Source organism: Apus apus, chromosome 4 (genome assembly GCF_020740795.1).
Source record: "Apus apus isolate bApuApu2 chromosome 4, bApuApu2.pri.cur, whole genome shotgun sequence".
NCBI lineage: Eukaryota > Metazoa > Chordata > Aves > Apodiformes > Apodidae > Apus > Apus apus.
The window spans coordinates 54,240,018-54,262,793 of NC_067285.1; the positions used below are offsets into that span (position 1 = coordinate 54,240,018).

The 22,776-nt window shown below is 43.0% G+C and overlaps 1 protein-coding gene and 1 long non-coding RNA gene across 2 annotated transcripts; one reads left to right on the forward strand and one right to left on the reverse strand.

Annotated features, from left to right (window-relative positions):
* Window positions 1-3,464: 3,464 nt before the first annotated feature.
* RAB33B (RAB33B, member RAS oncogene family) lies at window positions 3,465-12,798 on the forward strand. Its single transcript, XM_051619906.1, has 2 exons — window positions 3,465-3,794; window positions 10,049-12,798. The coding sequence occupies exons 1-2, from the start codon at window positions 3,546-3,548 to the stop codon at window positions 10,490-10,492; spliced, it is 693 nt and encodes a 230-aa protein (XP_051475866.1). The 5' UTR covers window positions 3,465-3,545; the 3' UTR covers window positions 10,493-12,798.
* Window positions 12,799-14,104: 1,306 nt separating this feature from the next.
* LOC127384880 (uncharacterized) lies at window positions 14,105-20,448 on the reverse strand. Its single transcript, XR_007889527.1, has 3 exons — window positions 20,379-20,448; window positions 16,035-16,112; window positions 14,105-14,418 (listed from the first exon to the last, which is right to left on the reverse strand). It is a non-coding gene; the product is annotated as an uncharacterized LOC127384880 (long non-coding RNA).
* Window positions 20,449-22,776: the final 2,328 nt, after the last annotated feature.

Below are 22,776 nucleotides of genomic sequence, written 5' to 3' on the forward strand. Positions count from 1 at the left end.
AGTCTGTGAGACTCTGGGTCAGGTTCCTGTGATGGGACTGAAAACTTAAATGAGATTTTCTGGATCAGATACATTTTAGCCATCAACTATTCTGACTTTGTTGCTCTGCATCTGACGAGACATGCCATTTAGAATCACAGAACACTCTCCTGGGAAGGTTTTAGTCACTGAAAATACATTTTCATGAGAAAATTCAGTTTTGACAAACAGGAATTTCATCATGTACACAATTTAGAGATTGCTTAAATCTCTACACAGGTCCAGAATTCTGGCTGAAATGATGAAATTTGCGTGTGTCTGCCCATGTAAATCCACTGACCTTCTCATCTCCAACCTACCACAATTCAGAAGGGCAGTGGCATCTGGCTGCCAAGCCCAGAACAGAGGCAGTGACTGCTGACCTCTAGATGGGAAGCTGCCCTCCCCCAGAACTCCCGCTCTGGTAGGAGAGCTTTACTGGAGAAGAGAGAAATGTATGGGATGGGTGAAGTTGCCTCGTGCCTAATCACTGATTTCTTACAGATTTATTAAAGGCTGATCAGGAAGTCTCATGACTGGAGTAACAGGGAAGTTCAAAAGGGACAGTTAAAACTCCAACAAATACTTCTAGAAGCTCAAGCTAAGGCAAGTGGCTGTGAAGAGAAGGCAAAGACTGAGTACTACCACTAAACCTGTAGCAAAAGAGGAGCTTCATTACCTGCATTCAGGATTCAGGACCCCAGGGAGAGTTGTGTATTTTTTTAAGTTAAGAGTAAAGAGTACTTTACTTTCTCTACCCAGAAGCCCTGAGCAAAATCTTAACTTATTGTCCACATCTGGGACAATATTTAAACTCTCAGAAGGTATTTACTTTAAGTCCATTCTTTGTGGGAGCCAGCTGTGTTGCAGAGCATCCCCGTGAAGGTGGTTCTGCCTGTCTCATGGCTAGCAAACAGAAACTAGGATGGCTGTTGCCAGTATTGAGAGGCAAATTAACGGGCTAACTGTTGGGGGTGTCAGTGTAAAATCAGCAGAGCATAAAAACCTAATGACTAAGAATGCCGCCGGCCACTAGGTGGGGTATCGATTCTGCCATTTAAAAAGTCTTAGTTGAAATAAAAGATGTTCAGGGCTGTTGGAGAGCTCACATCTAATTATAATTCACTTTGGCCCGCTTGGCATAACCCAGATCAAACTCAGTTAAATGAGCACCCGGCACTGCCAAACAGCTGTTTAAACTTTCCTTTTAGCATGCTTACCAGAGCATCCCTCACTAGAATTAGGATTCCTCTACTTCCTTAATCACTAGGCTGTGGAGATGGGCTTGCTCGTGCTCTCTCTCCTCAGCCAAACACGTTTTACATTCTGGCTGCAAAAAGAAGCAATTTTGTAGAAGGGACAGCAAGTACTCAAGGGTGGCACAACCTCCTCACCTTCTTTTAATCTTACTTTCACAGTGGAACAAAATTACTCCTTTGACAGAATAAATAAGTTGACAGCCTAAATGAAGGCATTTTGTCTAAGAAGAGGCCTACAGGGTGGAGGCACTTCTCTGCAATCTTTCATTGGGCTGGTTCAGGGGAAGAGGAAAGGGGAATAACAAGAACTAAGATGGGCACTGTAACTAAAGTTGCTCTGAACTTGGGGAATTTTCATTTATTTACTATTTTTAACTTAACCTACCCTATTGTTTTTATATATGAGCAGGAACAGGCTGCTCAAAGCACTGCCCTTCAGCCACATGACAGTTGATCATAGGGACCAGTGATGCAAGGATCATTTCTTAGTTGTGCAGGCAGAAGCCCTGAGTGGGCAGAAGCAGGTGTAACAGGATAAAGAGGAGGACTCCCAATGGCTATTATTAGGTATCTGTTCCAAACCTTAGAAATCTCAGCTCAGCTATCAGTTTGCAGGCCAGAGAGCCCCTGTTGAGGTAACAGTTCTCTCAATTACTGCAATCTGCATTGGCTTTTCAGTGTAGTGGTTAAATATGGCTTTACCAAGTCAATATGGTTTTACCAAGGAGAAGTCACGTTTAACCAACCTGGTAGCCTTTCATGAGGACATAACCAGGTGGATAGAGGATGGTAGAGCAGTGGATGTGCTTTATCTTGCTTTCAGTAAAGCACATGATGCACTCCCACAGCATCCTCGCAGCTAAACTGAGGAAGTGTGAGCTGGATGGTCAGGTAGTGAGGTGGATCGTGAACTTGCTGAAGGAAAGAAGTCCGAGAGTTGTGGTCAATGGGACAGAGGCTAGTTGGGGGTCTGTATCTAGTGGAGTCCCTCAGGGGCCGGTGCTGCGACCAGTACTATCCAACATATTAATCAACGACCTGGATGAGGGAACAGAGTGCTCTCTCAGCAAGTTTGCTGATGACACTAAACTGGCTGACACAACAGAAGGCTGTGCTGCCATTCAGTGAGACCTAGACAGGCTGGAGCACTGGGCAGAGAGTAATTTAATTAAATACAACAAGGGCAAATGTAGAGTCTTGCATCTGGGGAAGAACAACTCCATGTACCAGTACAGGTTGGGGGCTGACCTGCTGCAGAGCAGTGTAGGTGAAAGGGACCTGGGGGTCCTGGTGGACAGGAGGATGACCATGAGCCAGCAATGTGCCCTTGTGGCTAAGAAGGCCAATGGCATCCTGGGGTGCCTCAGAAAGGGGGTGGTTAGTCGGTCAAGACAGGTTCTCCTCCCCCTCTATTCTGCATTGGTGAGGCCGCATCTGGAGTATTGTGTCCAGTTCTGGGCCCCTCAGTTCCAGCAGGACAGGGAACTGCGTGAGAGAGTCCAGCGCAGAGCTACAAAGATGATGAAGGGAGTGGAACATCTCCCTTATGAGGAACAGCTGAGGGAGCTGGGTCTCTTTAGCTTGGAGGAGACTGAGGGGTGACCTCATCAATGTTTATGAATATGTAAAGGGCGAGTGTCAGGAGGACGGACGGAGCCAGGCTCTTCTCAGTGGTGCCCAGGGCTAGGACAAGGGGCAGTGGGTGCAAGCTGGAGCATGGCAGGTCCCATGTAAACATGAGGAAACACTTTCTCACCATGAGGGAGACAAGAGCGCTGCACAGGCTGCCCAGACAGGCTGTGGAGTCTCTTTCTCTGCAGACATTCACACCTGCCTGGATGCGTCCCTGTGCAACCCGCTCTGGGGGATCCTGGTGATCTTTCGGGGTCCCTTCCAACCTCCTACGCTCCGTGACGCTCTCGCTGCGGTGGAAGCGCCCGCCTGGAGGGCAGCCCGGGATGGCTCCCCCGCACCGAGCCGCGGGCCTGGGCACCGCGGGGCTGCCGGGCACAGGCCGGCCCGGGAGGGGCTGGCTCCCAGAGCCGGGAACCAGACCTGCCCCGCAGCGAGCGCAGCCCTGACCCCCCGCCCGCCCCGCCCGGCGCGGCCCGCACCCCCAGCGCGGCACGAGCCCCCCCGCCCACCTCCCCCACTCTCGCGAGAGGCGCGCGCTGCCGTGGGGCGGGAGCAGGCCCGAGGCGCGCGCCCTGGCGTGCCGTGTGGCGGCGGTTAACGGAGCGCGGGGCGCGCGCCCGCAGCCCCGGAGCCATGATGGCCGCGGCCGCCGATCTGGAGTCCTCGCTGGAGCTGAGCCTGACGGGCAGCGGCGCGCTCCCCGGCGGGCTGCCCCCCGCCCGCTCCCGCATCTTCAAGATCATCGTCATCGGGGACTCCAACGTGGGCAAGACGTGCCTCACCTACCGCTTCTGCGCCGGCCGCTTCCCGCAGCGCACCGAGGCCACCATCGGCGTGGACTTCCGCGAGCGCGCTGTCACCATCGACGGCGAGCGCATCAAGGTACGGGCGGTGAGGGGGCCCGCCGCCCTCCCGCCCCCGCCTCGGCCCTGCCAGCCCCGGCCTGCTGCTGGCCCCCGGGCCTGCTGCTGGCCCCTGCCCGCCCGGGGCCTCGCTTGGCTCGAAGGTGCTGGGGAGGGAGCGGGCCTGCACCCGAGCTAGCTGCTGACAGGAGGGAGCAGCCCGCGGCTGGTTCGGGGCTCCAGTATCGCTGTAGGCAGCAGCAGAGCGACCGGGACAAGCAGGAGAGGAGGAAGATGCGGGAAGGCTGAGGCCGGTGAGCCTCCGCCAGCGCCTGGACAGCTTGCTGCCAAAGGGCTGGGCAGCCAGCTGGGCTGAGCGAGGTTGGCGTGAGGCACGGAGCCCTTGGACCCAGCACCTTTTTTATGGAGACAGGCTAGGAGAGTTTGGGCTGTTCAGCCTGGAGAAGAGAAGGCCCTGGGGACGCCTTATAGTGGTCTTCCAGTACCTGAAGGGGCTGCAGGGAAGCAGGGGAGGGACGTTTTCCAAGGACATGTAGGAATAGGATGAGGGGTAACAGTTTTGAGCTGAAAGAGGGTAGATTAGATATTAGGTAGAAATTCTTTCCTGTGAGGGTGATGAGACACTGGCATAGGTTGCCCAGAGGGGTTGTGAATGCCCTTTACCTGGAAGTGTTCAAGGCCAGGTTGGATGGAACTTGGAGCATCCTGGTCTAGTGGGAGCTGTCCCTGCCCATGCAGAGGGGTTGGAACTAGATGATCTTTAAGGTCCCTTCCAACCCAAACTATTCCATGTGGATTGAATACCCCAAACTTCTCTGGCCACCATACCACTCACAGATGTGGTTCTGCATGGTACGTCTCATGGCTCTTCCGTCACACCTCTGTAGCCCAGAGGTTCAGTGAGGTTGTGTTGCATATCCAGTAGCCTCAGCTGTATCTGCTCTGCAGCTTCGTGTAAAACTATTTTGCCTTCCTTCTATTGAAAATGTCGTTACTAGGTTTCTGTGATAATTAAAAATTTCTATCATAGGCTAGATGTTTGCACAGCTTTTGATAGGTGGTAATCAATAACTTATCCTTTAAACTGACTTCTAGGTAGATCTCTTAGTTAGCAGCATTTTAATGTTGTCTGTGCCTGTTAGCAGCGTGTTGCCTCCCAGAAATTCTGTTGTGTATCAAGAATAACACTTAATTGTCTTAACCTTCAAGTCCATAAAGCTATGTGGATGCCATGATTAAGATAATTTTGCTCTAAAATGTCCCACTAAGAAACCAAACATTTTTCAGGAGTAAATTGCTGCATCAGTGATAGCAATGTTTTGCTACTTTTTAATTTGTTTTAGGATTCTGTTAAGATTGTGGCATGTTTAGGAAAATGTGGTACAGAACCAGGCAGCAACAGGCTGGATACCTGGCTCACGTTTGATCATTGGTTTTTACTCTGATTATATGTTTAGCTGAATCTTAGTCATACAAAATGAAATTCAGTGAAAAATTGGGTGGGAGGAAAAAAATGTTGGTTTGCCTTCTTTGCACTTACAAGCACATTTTAAAGTATATGAAATATACCTAATCTGCCTGGTAGATACATAAATGCTAATGATGATCCTGACAGTCATTTGCAGATTAGGTTAATAGCTGCTTACAAGTGCAGTTTGTTTACTAGAAGTAACATGGTTTTAAAAAGAATCCACTTCTATTTCTGTATTACAGTTTTTTCCTATAAGCAAAGTTTAATAATGTGTGGAAAAATGAAGTAACGGTAGTCTTGGAATTGTACTTTTGTGTTTATTATCACCAGACTTAGTAATTACATTTTACATGCATGTAGCTTAAAGTTACAGTTTTTCCTTGCATACTTACTGATTCAGGAAATTGTGGAGGTCATAAAAGTCCATTTGCTTTTTTTCTCTTGTGTTTTTTTCACCTCATATCCTTTTTCACAAAAAATGAAAAATGAGTAAGAGTCATTGTTAACTCTTTTTCTTTATAAAACCATTGAATAGCACTTCTTTGGCTGGTAGCGGAGATTCTGTACTCCCTGGTCTGTCGCTCTCCGTGACAGAGGAGAGAACCTCCTGAGGGATATCTTAGCAGCACCATCTTACTGACTGGCATTTTCCCCACCTCTGGATTGTGACTGGCCTTTGTCAGAGGGGAGTGGAGAGGAGCATAGCCTAATCCACGCTTCTGAGATGCTTCACATCAGTTACTGTTCTGTTTTGTTACATATGTTGTGGTAGATGGTTCTGCTTCATTCTTGAGAATATTACGTGTTGAAAATATTAGTTCTGTTTGAGGGAGGCAGAGAACTGAAGGAGGCTTGGTTGTTTTTCAGGACATTTCTGTTTCAGCTTTAAAAGGAATAAACTTTATCATTGTGGCCAGGACTCCAGGGGGATGCTGTGTGTCATCAAGTATGCAGCAGTTATTATTTCTTTGCCACCTGCTATCTCTCATCTTCACCGTTCTTGCTTATAATGCCCGCTGAGCCAGAAAAGAGAGAAGCTCAAGATGAACCAAATTACTGCTGTTCTTGCTGTGCTGAGCAGAGGAATTTCTCCTCTTCCATTGAAGGAAATTATAAAGTAGTCTTTTCTCTTTCTCTTTCCTACCTTCCCCCAGCCAGCTGCATGATCATTCTTTTGCTGCTACAGTACTGAGCATTTCCCTCACAGCTGGAAAAATGCTGTGTCATTGGCAGGAACACAGGCACAGTTCTTCTCGCCAGGGGTCTCCCACACAGGAATGGTGTAGAAGTCCAAGACATAGGGACGAGTGTATTCCTTTGTAGCTTTTACAGTAGGCTGACAGTTTTGTACGTAACACCAATGCCTTGATGATGAATGCATTGAAATTTTCAACAAATTAATTTTTTTCATTCTAAATATTCTAAGCATTGAAAATTGAAGAAAACAATGTCGCTCTTTGCTGACCAACATTAAAAGAGCAAAGGGTGCAAATGAAAGTCAAAGAAGAAAGTCCAAACATCATGTTCTACATCTCTGAGCTCTTTCAAGTTGTTTGTTTCTTTTTCCCCACTCTTTGTAGAAGGAGATATAGGTTACAATTTTATCTTTATTAAAGACCAGTTATGTTTTAACTAGCATTTTATAAACCATGCATGCTAAGGGAATCCTTGTTTGGAAAATAGCTTTTCTGGATCCACAAAAGGAGTCAGGAGGTGGGAGGTGATAGCCGAGTCAGTATATTTAAGTACCATTTTTCATATCTAGGGAGTGTGACAAAGTGGTTTTGTCCGCTTTATTTATTTTGTCTAATTTATTAATTGAATTATGCTGTTAAACCAGATTTTCATATCAGACATTTTAAAGGGCTATTAAAAAAATGTACATCCTTGAAGATAGATGGTATTGAACTAATAAGTAAACAGTGATATTAATGTTAATTCATCAAGGCACTTCTGTTAGCGTGAACATTTTCAGTGTTGATTTTCAGTAGAGCAAATATATTTTGGGGGCCAGAAGTTGAATGTTCTCCTCAAGTTCACCTGTTAAGAGGAAAAAAGCAACTTCTAAAGTGTGAAAGGGGAAGGATTTGCCTCTCAGTGCAAATGATTCCATAGCAAGAATATTAACATTTTAAATTTGAGATAATAGCCTTCAAGCTTGAAAGCTGTGTGTAAACAAAATTTAGGAGGACCTGTAGTTTAAGCTTAATTTGGAGGATATATAAGCCTTTAATTTCCTCTTCTCTAACCAAGGCTAGCAATACACTTGTGGATCTGTGCTTGGTTGATTTCTGCTCTGTAAATGAAGTGGGAAGAGAAGCATAAGCTCACAGCTGCCTGTGAAAATGAGCTCCCTCTTTAAATTAATTTGATACAGCATTTTCCAAGATTATCTGTAGTGGTTCCTTAACATTGTGTTATCTGAATATAGGGATTACTACAGTCTGTGCTTCTTTCCTCTTCCTTTAATTTGTCAGATTCTAAATTGATTAAAATTTTCCATGAGTCTCCTGACTTCATAATGATTTATAACTGCATAGAACTAGAAGTATCTCTCACCTAGGGAGGTGAATTAATCTTACCCAAAGTTCTGAGCCTATATGTAATCTGACTGTCTAGGCTCCCTTAACAGACCGTGGAGAAGCAGTGTGTTCAGAGTGCAGTACCATTGGCAAAAAGTAGGTATTTGTGCTAAAATGAGATGGCTTGCAGCTGACTCCCATTTCCTGCAATTGGAGGCTAGGGTGACTTGCCTTCCTGTTCTTAGTAATCTTAACGAGCCTTTCAGAAGCAGCATGTGGATCTTTGTAAGTCTGTGGATCAGAAGTTGCAGGTCACTGGACTAGACTACTGAAGCCAAGCTGCTGTGATGTTCTCATGTAAACTCTCTGATCCCTGATGAAACCCATAACTGCCAATTCCACCTGCTTCCATCTCAGTTTTATCGAGATGGGTAACCAGGGTTGAACATAATATTGCAGAAAAAGTCACACCGTCCTGAAACATCACTTGCTCTTCTTCCTTCACTCTGTCACGTTAGTCATTCATAATGTCCTGTGATTGACGTGTGTATCTGGATCATCATCCATTTAATAATTTCCAAACGGATGAATCTTGCAATTAGAGGAAAAGTTTTTATTATTAGTCACTGTTATCAAGACTCCATATCTGCTTCAATTCCATTTCACCCTGTTTCTACTGTTCCAACTTTCAAAAAATAATTTATGTGATACTGTAATCCTCCTGTCTATCAGTGATGCATCTTATCTTCTTGCCATCAGCAAATTTCCCTGGCACTTGGGTTTCCTTTTTGCCTTTTTTTTAAAGATCAAAATCACTCGTAAAAATGGTGAACACGGCAACTTTCAAGACACTGGCAGTTTCTAAACAAATTGTACTGAAACATTTGGATCAAAGGAATGCGGAACTATAGTAATGGGAGAACAATTTGATCAAGGGAAAATAATCGGCTGTACCTTTCATGGGAATGGATTGAATTTTAAATTTAGCTGCATCCTTTACATCAGCTGAATTCTGAGTCTGAAGAAAATCTTTTGTTCCCAGGGAGGAAACATTTCCTTGTGACATTTTCAAGAGTTACAAGCTGAAGGACTAATCAAACTGCCTCTGCCGCTCTGCCGTGAGGGGTTAGTTGTAAAGGACAGACAGAAGCCAGGACTCAGCTATTCTTAACTACCATCACTAAGGTGTGCGTGATACATCCACACACTGGTTTATTTCTTACAGTGTGCAGTTAATCTAGCATTGTAGGGGAACTGGCTCTGACTGTTTTATACAGCAGTCCCATGTCTGCTGGAGAGCAAGTTTCTTAAAATATCACTGTGTCCAATAAGCACACAACTCTGTAGCATGCTCTCTTTACACACCTGAGCACTCCTAGCTTCCAGGGTATCAGGATGATTGGTGCTTTTAAAGTTTTTATTAGTTGTTCTTTACCTCTGCTTGTGCTTCAAGGCTTGTTTTGTTTTGTTGTAGTCTGGACCTGAGAAGTTTGAAAGCATTTAAGTTCTTCTGAATGTTGTTTTTTTTCCATTACACTGACTGGATGTCAACCAAATGCATTCAATCTATTTGGGATAGAATTATGTGTATTCGGAAACAATAGTAGCATTTTAAGCTAACAGAAGCTTAATGCTATTTTTTTCCCCCCCTTTTATCCTTGCTTTGATACTACAAGCCACAGCATGGTCTTAGTTTAAGCATTAAATAAGCTTAAGTTAGAGGTTCATTACAGGAAGGTTTGATTGCAATAGAGATACACTGCAGTGAAAGATTTCTTTGTCCTGTTTTTTGTGGTGGTGGTGTTACTCATGCATGATTTGATTTATTCCTACTTTTATATAGTACCATGATAGGCAGTTAACGTCATGCTAAGAACAAAACTTTGGGGAAGAGGACATTATTTTTGGCTATAAAAAATTACATCAGCTGAGAGTTATGCTGTAAATTTATGTTGTTTTTTCCAATAAAAGTGCTATTGCCATATTTGGTTTTGTAAAAATACTACAAAATATGTGCTGAAATAAACTTTCATAAATTTGCATTTGTGATCAAGTTGCATTATAATTTGTTCCTGGCTTCTACTGCGAGCAGCTTTGAAATAAAAAGTTTCTGAAATTGTGTAAAAGCAACAGTTTTCTTCAGCACAAACTTTTCAGGATCAGTAATTGAGAATAGTGAATTTCTGTCATTGTGTGACTCCCCTAGCTACAAGTTATTGGTTTTATTTTCCAACATGAGTAATAAAACATTTTTTTCTCTGGTTGTCTTTCCCTTTACAGATCCAGCTATGGGATACAGCAGGCCAGGAGCGCTTCAGGAAGAGCATGGTGCAGCACTATTACAGGAATGTACATGCTGTTGTGTTTGTGTATGATATGACAAACATTGCTAGTTTTCACAGTCTGCCTTCCTGGATAGAGGAATGCAAACAACACCTTCTTGCCAATGACATCCCACGGATTCTTGTTGGAAATAAATGTGACCTGAGAAGTGCTATTCAGGTACCCACGGACTTGGCCCAGAAGTTTGCTGATACTCACAGTATGCCATTATTTGAAACCTCTGCCAAAAACCCCAATGACAATGACCATGTGGAGGCCATATTTATGACACTGGCTCACAAGCTTAAAAGTCACAAGCCATTAATGCTTAGTCAACCCCCAGATCGTGATGACATACATATAAAGCCTGAATCAAAGCCTGCCATGACCTGTTGGTGTTAAATCATGCTATCAACTATCTTGTCTTGTTTGCAAATGCTTCAAAATTACGCTCTTGGCAAAGTTCCAGGTTTTGGTAGCAATTATAGCAAATCTCTTTGGCACTTTAATGTGTTGGTTTTGTTTTGTTTAATGTGTTTGTTTTTTTCCTGGTGTAGATGTGCCCATCTCATGTTCTTGCACTTTGTAAATGTACTTTCTGAATGACTGAAGTTTCACTATAATTATACAAGAAAGCAGACTTTTAAGTGAAGTTTTGACAGGAATATTTGGTGACTGCTAGCAAATTGATAAGCAAGGAACTTTTTATTTTAAAAACAAGCCAGGACTGTCAGATAAAGATTGGGCTGTCAGTGGAGGTGCAAGCTGCTAGCTTTTGGCCTGTCGTTCCACTGTAAACTTTGTTTCTTCATGGGAATTTTAAGAGAAGTGGCAGACTTGTACCTACCTCTAGGCAATTATTTGACACTTATTTAATTTTTAATAATTAATTTTTCATAATTAGCATGTAAGACTAATCTATGCATTCCCTCTTATGGAAAGTACTGTAGTACAGGATTTGGGGTAAATCTGGGACTGTAACAGTCCGTTACTTCTCTGACCTTTTTAGAACTTCAATTAGGACTTAATTCTAAAGATGCTGTGTTTGAGTTGAGTGCCCCAGGGTAAGTAAAAACACTTAAGTAGATAGAAGAAGTGAGTGAAGAAGTTGGCAAAAGCCTACTGGTTTTCAAAGACAGGTTTCAGAGGATTTTAGAGATGATTAATGCTTTTCAAATACCTTGAAAAAGCTTTTTGCAGCCACCATGATAACATATTTTAGGGATGGAAGTGCTTAGGACAAAATGTTAAGAATATGGGATTTACTTAAAATACTTCTGCATGCAAAATAAATTATGTCTTGAAATATGGGGAAGATCTGCCATCTGTTACAGATTTTTGAGCTAAAACCTGCTTGTGTAATGTCATGGCTGTATGTGGGACATCCTTGGCATTACTAATGTGAGTTAGTGGTGGGTTAGATGAGGGAAATTACTCCTCTGGAACCATCTTCTTCTGTGTTCTCATAACTGCAACAGTTTTATTTCTGTTCTGTCTGAAGGTCAAGTTTAATAATAAAAATGGTGCTAGGTTGCACGTAATTACATAAAGCAAAATGTAAGCCATAGAATGTAGTCTATAACTTCATTCACGTGGCATGTCAAACAGTGTTCTGTGACTTCGTTTTTAAGGAATTGAAGTAAAAATGAAGATTTGGGTTTGCATTGTCTAGCATCTGATGCTGACTGGAAACTAAATGGAAGGGCCAGCTCGAAAGCTGCCACCCTACTGATCACATTAGAAACAAATTATTGAAATAAGATAACTAATATTATTTAAACTATTACAGTTAATAAGGTGTAATTCTATTGCAAGTTATACTGACAAAAGAAAAATGTATTGGTTTTTTTCTAGATTCAGAAAGAGCATTCAGTTTGGTCTAATATGATTAAGATGCTTACAAAAATTAAAGGGTTTTTGCTTTTTTTTTCTTGTGTAAAGCTGCTACAACAGTGACAGTAATTTTCATTAGGAAGCATTTGGAAAAGGGAACTTTTATGTTCACTCTGAACCTTACATTACTAGAATTTGATTTACAGTCCTTTCAGAAATAATCAGCTTTTTAACACTAGTGTCCTTAATGATTTTTTAAGAAACGGATTTATGTGTATACTATTGTAAATAATTATGGTTTACAGTCCTCTTGGACAATTTGTTTTTCACTCATGTCCTTAATCCTTCTCGAAAGGATCCATCTTAACTATTTGTATAATGTCAGCAAAGTTGTCTTTTATTTTTATTTTTGTTTTCCTTAAAAAGAAAAACAGAATGAAGAATTCCAAAGTCAGTCGGTCAGGTTTGGGGTTGAGGTAAGGAAATCATGTAGCTATGATGTTACTGTTAAATTTTATATCAAACATCTACAAATATGTTTGTTTTTTTTTTTTTTAATTATTCAACACCTGTAATTAAAGGCCCTTGTGTTATTAAAATTGTATGGAAACAATGTTCCAGTATGTAATTTCATCTTCAGCACAAAGCATGTTTTAATGGTTCTGTCATAAAGGCACTGTGGTCATGAATGCAGGATTCATTATGCTCCTGGCTTGCAGTGGTCGTGTTCTGCCCACAAAATTGATGTCAAAAGTACCAAATACTTTGTATATGTATTTTCACTTTACCAAATTGTAAAGTTGGGTTTTTTTGTACAAGCTGGGGGAAGGGCAAGACACAATCCCAGAAACCTAATAAACTGGCTTTGCCCCAAACTGTTACCACTTGTTTTCAATAGTTATGCTAGGAGTGATGCAATTTTTTATGGTAAAATCATTTTAAAAAATCTCAAAGGGAGGAAAAAACGTTTCTAGTTTCTGTATGTGTGGGTGACAATTTTGTGAAAGGCTGTCACAATACTTGTACTACTGTCAGTGCTTTCCTGGGATAATGCTGAGTTTTGACGCATCAGAAATGCCCACTTGATGATTCAGAGGCATGTTTGGGATTTATTTCAGATTCCAGAAGAATGGTTCCAAAAGTAGGAATTCCTGCCCCTTGAATGTATGTCGAGACCCTAAAGGAGTCTTCTCTACTGTTCCTCTCATGGTCTCACTTCATTTTCAGAAAGAAAAGCTTGTAACTTCACATAGAGGTGGGACTTCTTTGTGCTTTCAAAAGTCAGCCTGGCAGTGTACGCCTGACTTGTGCACACACATGCACACACACACAGCAAGGCTTCAGCTCCAGTTAAGCTGGCTTCTTGATGAAGACTGTAGCCCTTTCCCCACAAAGGAACCCTCAAATAATTTGTGTTTCACTACTGTCCTGTTTATTCTCCTTTTACAGTTCCACACTTAATAATTTTGTCTATAAAAAAACACCACCAAAAAGTAAAACACATTTTTAGAACTCTTTTGTGTCTTTAAATATGATTGCAATTGCCACTTACCACACATTCTACTGAATGATTAAATAAAAGTTTCTGTTGAATGTGTTTACCATGTGCTTTTGGACCCTGGGAAAGACCAGAAGGGCCCTCAGCAGATCACCAGGAAGTGCAATTTAGGAGGGCAAGAGGCCGACAAACCATCTCTAGATGTGTCCTAGTATTCATGCATATACTTGCTGTGAATTATTCCTGAGTTGTTGGAGTTGTTTGTTTGTTGTGGTTTTTGTTTCCTGGGGTTTTTTTGTGTGTGTTGTTGGCTTTTTTGTTGTCGGTTGGTTTCGTTTTCTTTTTAATGTTTCATGTCTTCATCATGATGCTATAGCTAAGATGCATGAAAACACCTGGGGGTTTATGTGTACTGTCATCTTCCCAGAGCAAAAAAACAAAGGAAAATTAAAAAAAAAAAGAAAAAAGGAAGGGGATGCTGGGCAGCAGAACAATAATCAGTAACAGTTTTCTCTAACCCTGCAGCTTTGCATAATGACATAACTGCTCAGTGTGCTGCTGCCTCTGGCTGTGTCATGGTTTGACTCAGGATGGGCAGCTAAACCAGCAACAACAATGCTCTCCATCCCCTCCCACTCCCACCCTGGGAGGGAAAGGAGAGAATAAGGAGAGAGGCTTCTGGATTGAAAACTAAACTACACAGCTTTAATTAAATACTACTAATAAAATACTAATAATACTAATATAAATTGTACTAATACTAAAAAAAATATGTACAATTATTTACAAGTATTTGCAGGAATGTGCAAAACCCTTACCATTCCCCCTCACCCCCAGCAGCTCCCAGGGCATCTCCTGAGCTCGGAGCAATTCCAAAATGTCCAGGAGCTGTTGGAGGGAGCAGCAGAGCAGACTGGAGCCGAGGGGAGAGTGGTTGAGGTTCAGGAATGCATGGGCCTGGGGATCAATGGTGATGGATAGATGGAGTCCTCCCTGGCTGCTGGGCATGAGCAGAAGAGAAGGAAAAAAGAGGCTTGACTTCCATGATCTCTAACTTTATATCTAGACCTACATAAATATATGGAATGGGATACTTTAGTTGGTCAGTTTTGCCATCTGCCTAGTCCACTCCTCACTACAGGAGGGTTGTAGTACGACTCTTCTGCTCCTTTAGTGTTCAAAGCAGTAGATTCAACAAGCAGAGCAAAACGTCCTTGGTCTCTCAGCAGCATCTATAAACATTCCAGTGTTGTAAGTCCACTAGCTGGAAAACTTGCTGCTAGTTTAAGCAAGTGTGCTGCTTTAAAAAGAGTTCACTGAAGAAAAAAAAAATCAGTAAAAGGAACATTTGCTTAATCCTGGCTCAAACTAGGACAGGCTGTGATCACTCGGACCACAAATTGCTGGTTTTGTCTTTGTCTTCTGTAACATTTGATCCTGCATTCAGAGGGCAGCTCCTCCATTTTGCAGCTGGTCACAGACTTCTGTTACCTGAGTCATCCTGTGTGACACAGCACAATTGTCATCTTTAAACTGTAACCCTGTGCTGACTTCCCTGACTGATCATCTACTAACCTCATGCTTTTATAAAATTCATAGTCCTTGTCCCTCTTGCTAAGTGGTTTTCTTTCCACCAGGGTGTAACATCTTAATGGTCTTTTTGATTTCCCAGAGTCCTGCTTTCAAGGCTATTGACCGCTGTTTCATAACATCTCGAGTCCCTGATAAAAACTAAAGCCACATGCCATCTTGAGGTAATAATAAAATTACTTTTTAAATGGCAGTCTGATTTAATGGGCAAATCAACCGAAATCGGACACGCAACCTTAAATTTAAACTTGTAGATAACATCAGACACTGGCATTCTAGGACTTATAAGAAAACCCACACTGTTTTGAGTTAGATGTTCTTTTCCCCCCCACACTCTGCTGACTCTGGAGGCCTGCAGGAGACCTCACATTCATCTGCTGAATGGTGTCCTCAGCGAGGGCTGTGAAGCGACATTGAGAGGGAAATAATTGTTGCTGGTTTCCAGTGACATCCTGGGCCTGGCTGGGCTCTGCACAGCCTCCCAGCTGCAAGAGCAGCACTGCAGAGGCTGACACCTATTGAAGCACTTGCTGAAGGCAGTTCCTTGTAGCTCAGGAAGATATTTCCAGACCCGGAAAGCAGGCATGGAAAAGCTGCCAGGGCCACTTGACCGAGCTGCATAATCTGGCTCCGTGCAGATACTATCATCATGCATTGTTTCCTGCCTTTGCTGAATCACTTCTGGTTAATGAGAATCTTGAATGACAGAGTACTTAGCTAATCACTTGAAATTAATAAAAAACAAACTTTCCAGCAATGCCAATGATCATTTCATAGAACTCATAATCCTCCCCCCGCCCTTCTCTTCTTACCCCTGGGAAACAACCTGGAATTGCCGTAACTTGGTGAAGGTCTGGGAACTGAGGTGAAGTGGTGCTCATTGACCACAGACATGGCTTGTAGTTGTAAGTGGGAGCAAGAACATCAGGTAGAGTCCCAGGGTAAAGCAGGATGAGGGGTGCACACACTGTTTGACTGTGCCTTGGTACCAGCAGAAGCGGCCGAGGCTTGGGCTGTGCTCACCTCAGTAGAAGAGGCTGTTTGGTTCTCTTAACTCCAGCAGTGACAGCAGCTTCCCTGCCTTCAGCTCAGAAAGCAATCCTGCAGACAGGCAAATGGCATATAATGATGTGCTGCACTCCCCTTTTTTACTTTTTGTTGGCTTTTTTGGGCAGCAGAACATGCAACTTGCTTTACCATCAGGGGTGTGAAAGCTGATATAGCCTGTTCTCTCTTTCCCCAAATTAATTCTAATAAGATTGGCTTTGAAATAAATGAGCCATCTTCATTAAAAAAAAAAAAGGAAAGAAAAAAAAAAAAGAAAAAAGGGTGAGGGGGTGTGTTTTGGATTCCTGTCTGCTTGCATCTTATTTTGAAACCTGTAGGACGCACTTGGAGCTCATGGTTTGTGTTTCCACTAAGAGATGGAGCTCAAAAACAGATTTTGCTTACACATTTAAAAACAACAACTAAAAACCCACCAGAATCTTCAAGTAGTTACATGCTCCCAGAGAACCAAGGAAAATCAACTATGTGACAACACCAAAGAGGGCAAGGGGCCTCTCTCTCCTTTCAGTCTGCCCATCAGAAGCCATCTTTCTTTACTGTCAATTCATGGCAGGTCCTGGTTTTAAACAAGTAACTCTACAGCACTGCAAAGAGCTTGCAATGAAGCCAAAAGCAGCAGCCAAGCCTCCGTGTTTGAGAGGAAAAGCAGTACAAATTAGATAGTCATAACTTCATTTTTGGAAGATAATGGTGGTTTTCTTTACCTTCTACTAATACCAATATTTTGTCAGTAGGACATATATGGAGACTCAATTTGTTTTTTTAAAAAGGATAAGCATTGTCTTCCTAACATTTTATATGCCATCAAACCTCTGAAAAGCAGTGAAGTATTGCACAGATACAGCCATAAGCACACAAAACCACAGTGGTCAAATCACAATAACATGGAGCTTACAGAGCCTGTGTAATTACAGGCTATATTTTTCATACACACACACACAGATACTAAATAAAAGGGAAGATGTGAGCATATGAAAATAAGAGTCATAAGACCATGGTCTGAGCTCAGTACTTCCCTTTTTTATATTTTTTACTGTTTGCATTGCCTTTTTGAGAAAGTCACAGGCTTCCATTGTGAGGCAATACAGTGAATTCCCTCTTGTTGAATATTTTTAGTTATTCTAAAATCATCAATCTGTGCATCTAAACCACGCGCTGTAAAGCAGAGTCTGTGTTTGAAGACAATGTTTCCTCTCCCATGGCCAAGTGGCCTGAGTCTCAGTTGTCACTTCAGGTGCAGACCCCCTGGAGCTGCAGAGGCTTTCCTTCAGCTCTCCTACTGTCCTCCCTCCCTGTGTGGCAGTGGGCTGACATCAGGATTTTGGTAGTTTGCAGGCTGCTGAATGGGCATTAAATTCCCATCTTCAGCCTCAACAAGGGAAAAAAAATCAACTAATGCTTAGTGCTATCAGAGGAAGCTGGAGGAAGACAAGATGTGGAGAATGGCCTGTCTTCTCCCGCCACATAAGACTAAATAAAACACAAGTTCAAGCAAATTATGTTGTCTTTTATATACCACAGTTAAACTGGAAGTCCTGGCCATGGGATGGTGGGACTGACAGGATTTTCTGAAGGTTTAAGAAAGAAACTATACACAATAATGGAAGAGAAGTTATTTTTGCCTGTGACTAAATGGATGGGAGGGAGAACTGCAAGCTACAAGTATTTGATGGCAGAGTAGGAAAAGATGTGGTATGTGTCAACCCTGCACTTAACACTCATTCCGAAGAATTCAAGGTTGGGTTTTTCACCAGCAAAGCCTGGTTGGCCATTCTCTCCAGCTCCTGCCCATCCAGGGGACACCCCTCAGCCCTGCCTCACCTGCCTGTGCCTCCCCTGGCAAGGCTGATGTCCACCCTGAGGGCAGACAGGCTTGACTCTGGGAAGGCTGCAGAAAGGTGGAGGTATGGCTTGATGTTCTTGACTGCTCTTCTGTAAAAGCCTGATCATCCATACACCCCTCACACCCCACACCCCTCCCCCCCCCAGTGCTTTGCTTATTCCAGGAAGGGCACACAATGAGAAAAAGATTAGTGACCCTAAAATACATGCAATAACTCTTCCATTTACTTGAAGTTATTTTTAACCCACTCATAAATCAGAGGCAATGAAGGGCTCCTGGCTTCAGTAACTAAAGATTCAGCTGCAGATAAAAAAACATTTGCTAATCAGAGGAGGTTTTCAAGTTCCTGTATGTGATTATTCATCCTCATTGCTACCATGAAGTACTAACTTCAATACCAAGCTAATATCTGAGTCACTGTGATGCTGCTGTTAAAAACACAACACTGGCAGCCCTTGTGATTGGCTTCCAAGGCTTTGTGCCTTGGAAGTAGTTGTGCTTTTCTCAAATTGCATTTGAAGTGAAATAATTAACTGCAAAAGTTTCAGCTTTCATTAAGTGTATCTCATTTTTATGCAGAGTGATAAGTAATGATATATAAACACACTTAAGATATATGCTCTGTATATATAAAATGATGAGCAGAAAATATGTATAGTCATATAAATGTGGGGTTTTTGGCATCAGAGACATGCATGCTTTGGTATTGCAAAGCAACACCTTGTGGGAGGGGTGTTGTACAGAATTACAGCTTTTTGTTAAGTGTGGTAGATGACACTTGTGGGAGCCCAGCACTAGCACCTGCTTTAAAGCTCCAGCTCAGGGGCTTGACGGCTGAAGGGCTGGTAGCAAAGACTTGGGTCAGAGAGGGCTGCTCAGCTGCCTGCACAGGGCAAAATAAGAGACACAGAAGCAACTCTTGTGAGATCAGGCTAGGGCAAAGAATTTGGCAAATGACAACACCAGCCCCAATCCTAAATCAGCCTCATGGTAAGTGGGTGGGGGGCAAGGGCTTAACAATATTTGCATGTACGATTTCAGTATAACCACTACATTTACAGCAACTAATGTACCAATTAAAAGCAAAACATGCTGAGTGTATTTTAAAACATAGTGGTCAGAAATCAGAAGATGAAAAATGAAATATAAACCAAAGCAATTGTATTGTTTTGTTTTGTTTTGTTTTAAATTAGGACAACATATAACTGTCATGTCAAGAAAATGCAGTTCTGGTAGCCCAGAAGCTCTAAATATAAAAAAAACCCAAACACACACACACACAAACCAAACAAAAAAAACCAACCAAACAAAAAAACCCTATTGCAGCAGCTCAGAAAGTACAAGTGAAACTATGTGATTTTATAGTGTTTCAGTTAAACTTACCTCAGGAGGTGCAGCACACAGCAGTTGCAACTTTATAAAAAAGCTGCTGGGGAAAGATGGAAAATTCTGTTTGCTTTGATGGATTTTCCCTCCTCAAGTTAGAATTAAGTCCAAAGATATTTTCCCATGCTTACACACTGCTAGTGCTGGAGAGTCAATGAATTATATCTCAGGTAGGAAGGGACCTGTCAGGATCAAGAAATCACACAGCCTGACTCCACATGTGCATGCGGAGCTCTGGTTATATTAGGTGGGTTTTCTGTTGACTGTAAAAAAACAAACAAAAAAGCCCTTCCTCCTTTCAGCTGCAGGGTAATACACCTGTTTGTTTTCAGAACTTACCTGTTTTAATTGACTGTTACTCCTCCCAGCCTTTCCCAGCTCTTTTAAGGCCCTTCTGCAGCCTGCTCTTACCCAGCAGACCAGGGGAGATACTGCAGGTTGCTGGATGAAAAGAAAGGAGCCAGGGAGGCTGATGCAAGAAGCTGCTGTGCCACAGCCACCAAGACCAAGCAGAGGCTTTGGGGAGAAACCCTTGACTTATCAAGCCAGATAATTCTTTCTGCTATAAATTAGTACCCTTGTGTAGTAAATGACGTAGCTTTTCTTTAATGAGCAAGACCTATGTATTCCTGGAGTCATTCCCCACACAAGATCTTTTAGGCCTGTTCATCTACCTACAGTAAAGTTTGACTTCATTTTTTAAGTCCATCATGCTGGAACAGACAGGGCTATGGAGCATGCAGAGCTGCGATTATTTTATATTTATTTTCTCCCCTGGCTTCTCACTGCCCTGACCCTGCAGCAACCCAGTCACATAGGGGTGGGGGAGCTGCACCAACCAACCATCTGGAGCTTCCAAACCTACGGGTGAGGAGCAGTGAGACTAAACCTACTTTGCTTGGTCGGTAACAAACAATATCTGCTGCACACCACATCAGTCTGAAACCATTCAATGAGAAAAAGAGCAAAATGTTCCTGTCAGCACAGTATCAGTGTTGGATTACAAGACTGCAAGTGAAATTGCAATTAAAAAAAAAAAATCTTGAGCAAGCCAGTTGTCAGAAATGTACCTGAAAAGGTTCTCTGATCCTCACTGTGATGAAGACCCCCTCCTCTTCCTGTTCCCCCAGCACCTTCTAGTCCTTCCTGGGAGGGGGCGCGGGGAGGAAACAGCTTCAGCAAATACTTTGTTCTTAGTTGAACATTAACTCACAGAACTGATTTCTCTAACTGTCTGATTATGCCCTGTGATTAAGTCTGGCCATGGCTAATGGAGAGGCTGGCAGCCTTCATTTCCATAGCCCAGGGATGTTGTACACCTTGTTCTGTATGTCAGGCTAAGCTTACTCAAGATGGAAAAATGTCTTTGGATGTAAACACGTTGTCTTTGACATCACATGAATGATGCTAACACAAGCAGATCAGCAAGCGCTTGGTGTGCATGTAATTTTTCTCTGCAGGACCACAGAACTGGGGTCTGTAGCCATGTCAGAAGCAAGGAGCAGGGGTCATGCCTGCAGGCTGTTCAGCTGAGATCAGCAGTTTCTAACCCAGCCAAGACAAGAGCTGGATGTTTGGCCTCAAGGGGAGCTGAGCCACATTTGCATCTATCATTCCTCTTCAAAATGCCAAGTTACTTCAATTTCTGAGCATTGGAGGGTAAGGTGTTTGTAACTGAGGTGCAGCTCCCATTGTGCAGGGTGTTTGGGTGCAGAACAAGCTCTGGACTCAGGTAGAATCTGGAACTTCTTATTTTTTTATTTTGTTTCCCCCCTGGGCTTTGCTTGCATTATCTTGCAGGTGCTGTGCTGAGGTGCACCCTGACACCAACTGCCACCCTGTCATCTGTGACTGTACCTCCCTCCAGCAGACACGGGCCTTTGCCTGTCCCAAAAGGGGAATCTTGCAGTGCTGGTGAGGAATGGGGAAGTTGGCTCCATTTCTGGGAATCTTGCCAATGAGGAAAAGTCCATGGGGAACAAACAATGAGGCCATTTTTACTGGAGGTGCTACGGATGTGTGTTTGCATAACAAATAAAAATCCACCTGACTGCCACCAGCAGAAGCTGGGGGTGACACAAACCATGGAATGTCCCTGGGAATAAAGGCAGACTCTGGGAAGGCACCATAACTAGTATGTGGAGAGGGCTACTAAATATAACACTGGAAGCTGCAATCGGGAATTTATTTTCCTCCATGCTAACCAGTTGGAGTGACATTAAAATGGTATTTGGTTTCTACCAATTTCCATACTGCAGCTGCTTCTTTTCCAGAAACTCACCTTTTGTGGAAAGAACTGTGAAAACTGTGTGCCTACAAGTGATCCTAGGGGCTGGCATTGTGGTAGTGAGGCTGCGACTGCACCACTGGAAGGACTGCAAAAAAGCAAGACAGACATCAAGGGGTTTTGTAGCTGCTGCTGACTCAACTACATTTTATTTAGAAGTAGCATAGAGCAAACTTCTCCTCTACACACTCATATACCAATATATGCTGCTAAGGCTATTTCCCAGCCAAAGGAATAACGTGCTAATCATGCTGTTCAACCAGCATTTAAATGCTGTGCAATTACACTCAGTCTGTCCCGCACTGTAATGACCAGAACAGTATTTCTGGATGGGACCAGGCTAAGAGACCTGAGGCTGTTTAGTCTTGAGAAAAGAAGACTAAGAGGGGACCTTATTAATGTCTATAGATATCTAAAGGGTGGATGTCAAGAATGGGCCAATCTCTTTCCAGCGGTGCTGTGCTGGTTGGACAGGTGCCCTGTGATAGGACAAGGGAAAACAGTACCAAGCTACAACACAGGAAGTTCCACCTCAACATGGGGAAAAACTTCTTCACTGTGAGAGTGACAGAGCATTGGATCAGGCTGCCCAGGGAGATTGTGGAGTCTCCTTCTCTGGAGGCTTTCAAGACCGATCTGGACATGTTCCTGTGTGATCCCTGGGTGTTCCTGCTGCAGCAGGGAGATTGGACTTGATGATCTTCAGAGGTCCCTTCCCACCCCTATGGTTCTAGGATTCTATGATTCTATTCTACCCAGAAACAATGCAGTGGCTGACCAGTGTGTTTTAGTTACAAACTATTAGCAAGTTTTTCCTTTCAAAGGCAAAAACCTGTTTTAGACTAAAGAAGAATCAAAGTTACACTGCTTTTAGATATTAGCAATCATAGTAACCGCTCAGGGAGGCTTAGTTTCTTTTAATGTATAAGAACAGTAGTTTACATTAATCAAGGAGAAAACAGCCGACATTCCATCACAGACTGTCTGGAGTTATGCCAGAAGCATCTGAGGATGGGGAAGGGAGTCACACTCCGTGCTTTGATGCTTGCTGACAGGCACTACACCACAGAGAAAGGCACAATATCACTTTTGGAATCACGTTTGAATTCATTTAGTAACAGTAATTCAAACATCGACAGCTTCCAATGGACATCTGCAATGACACCAACTGTGTTTTTTGT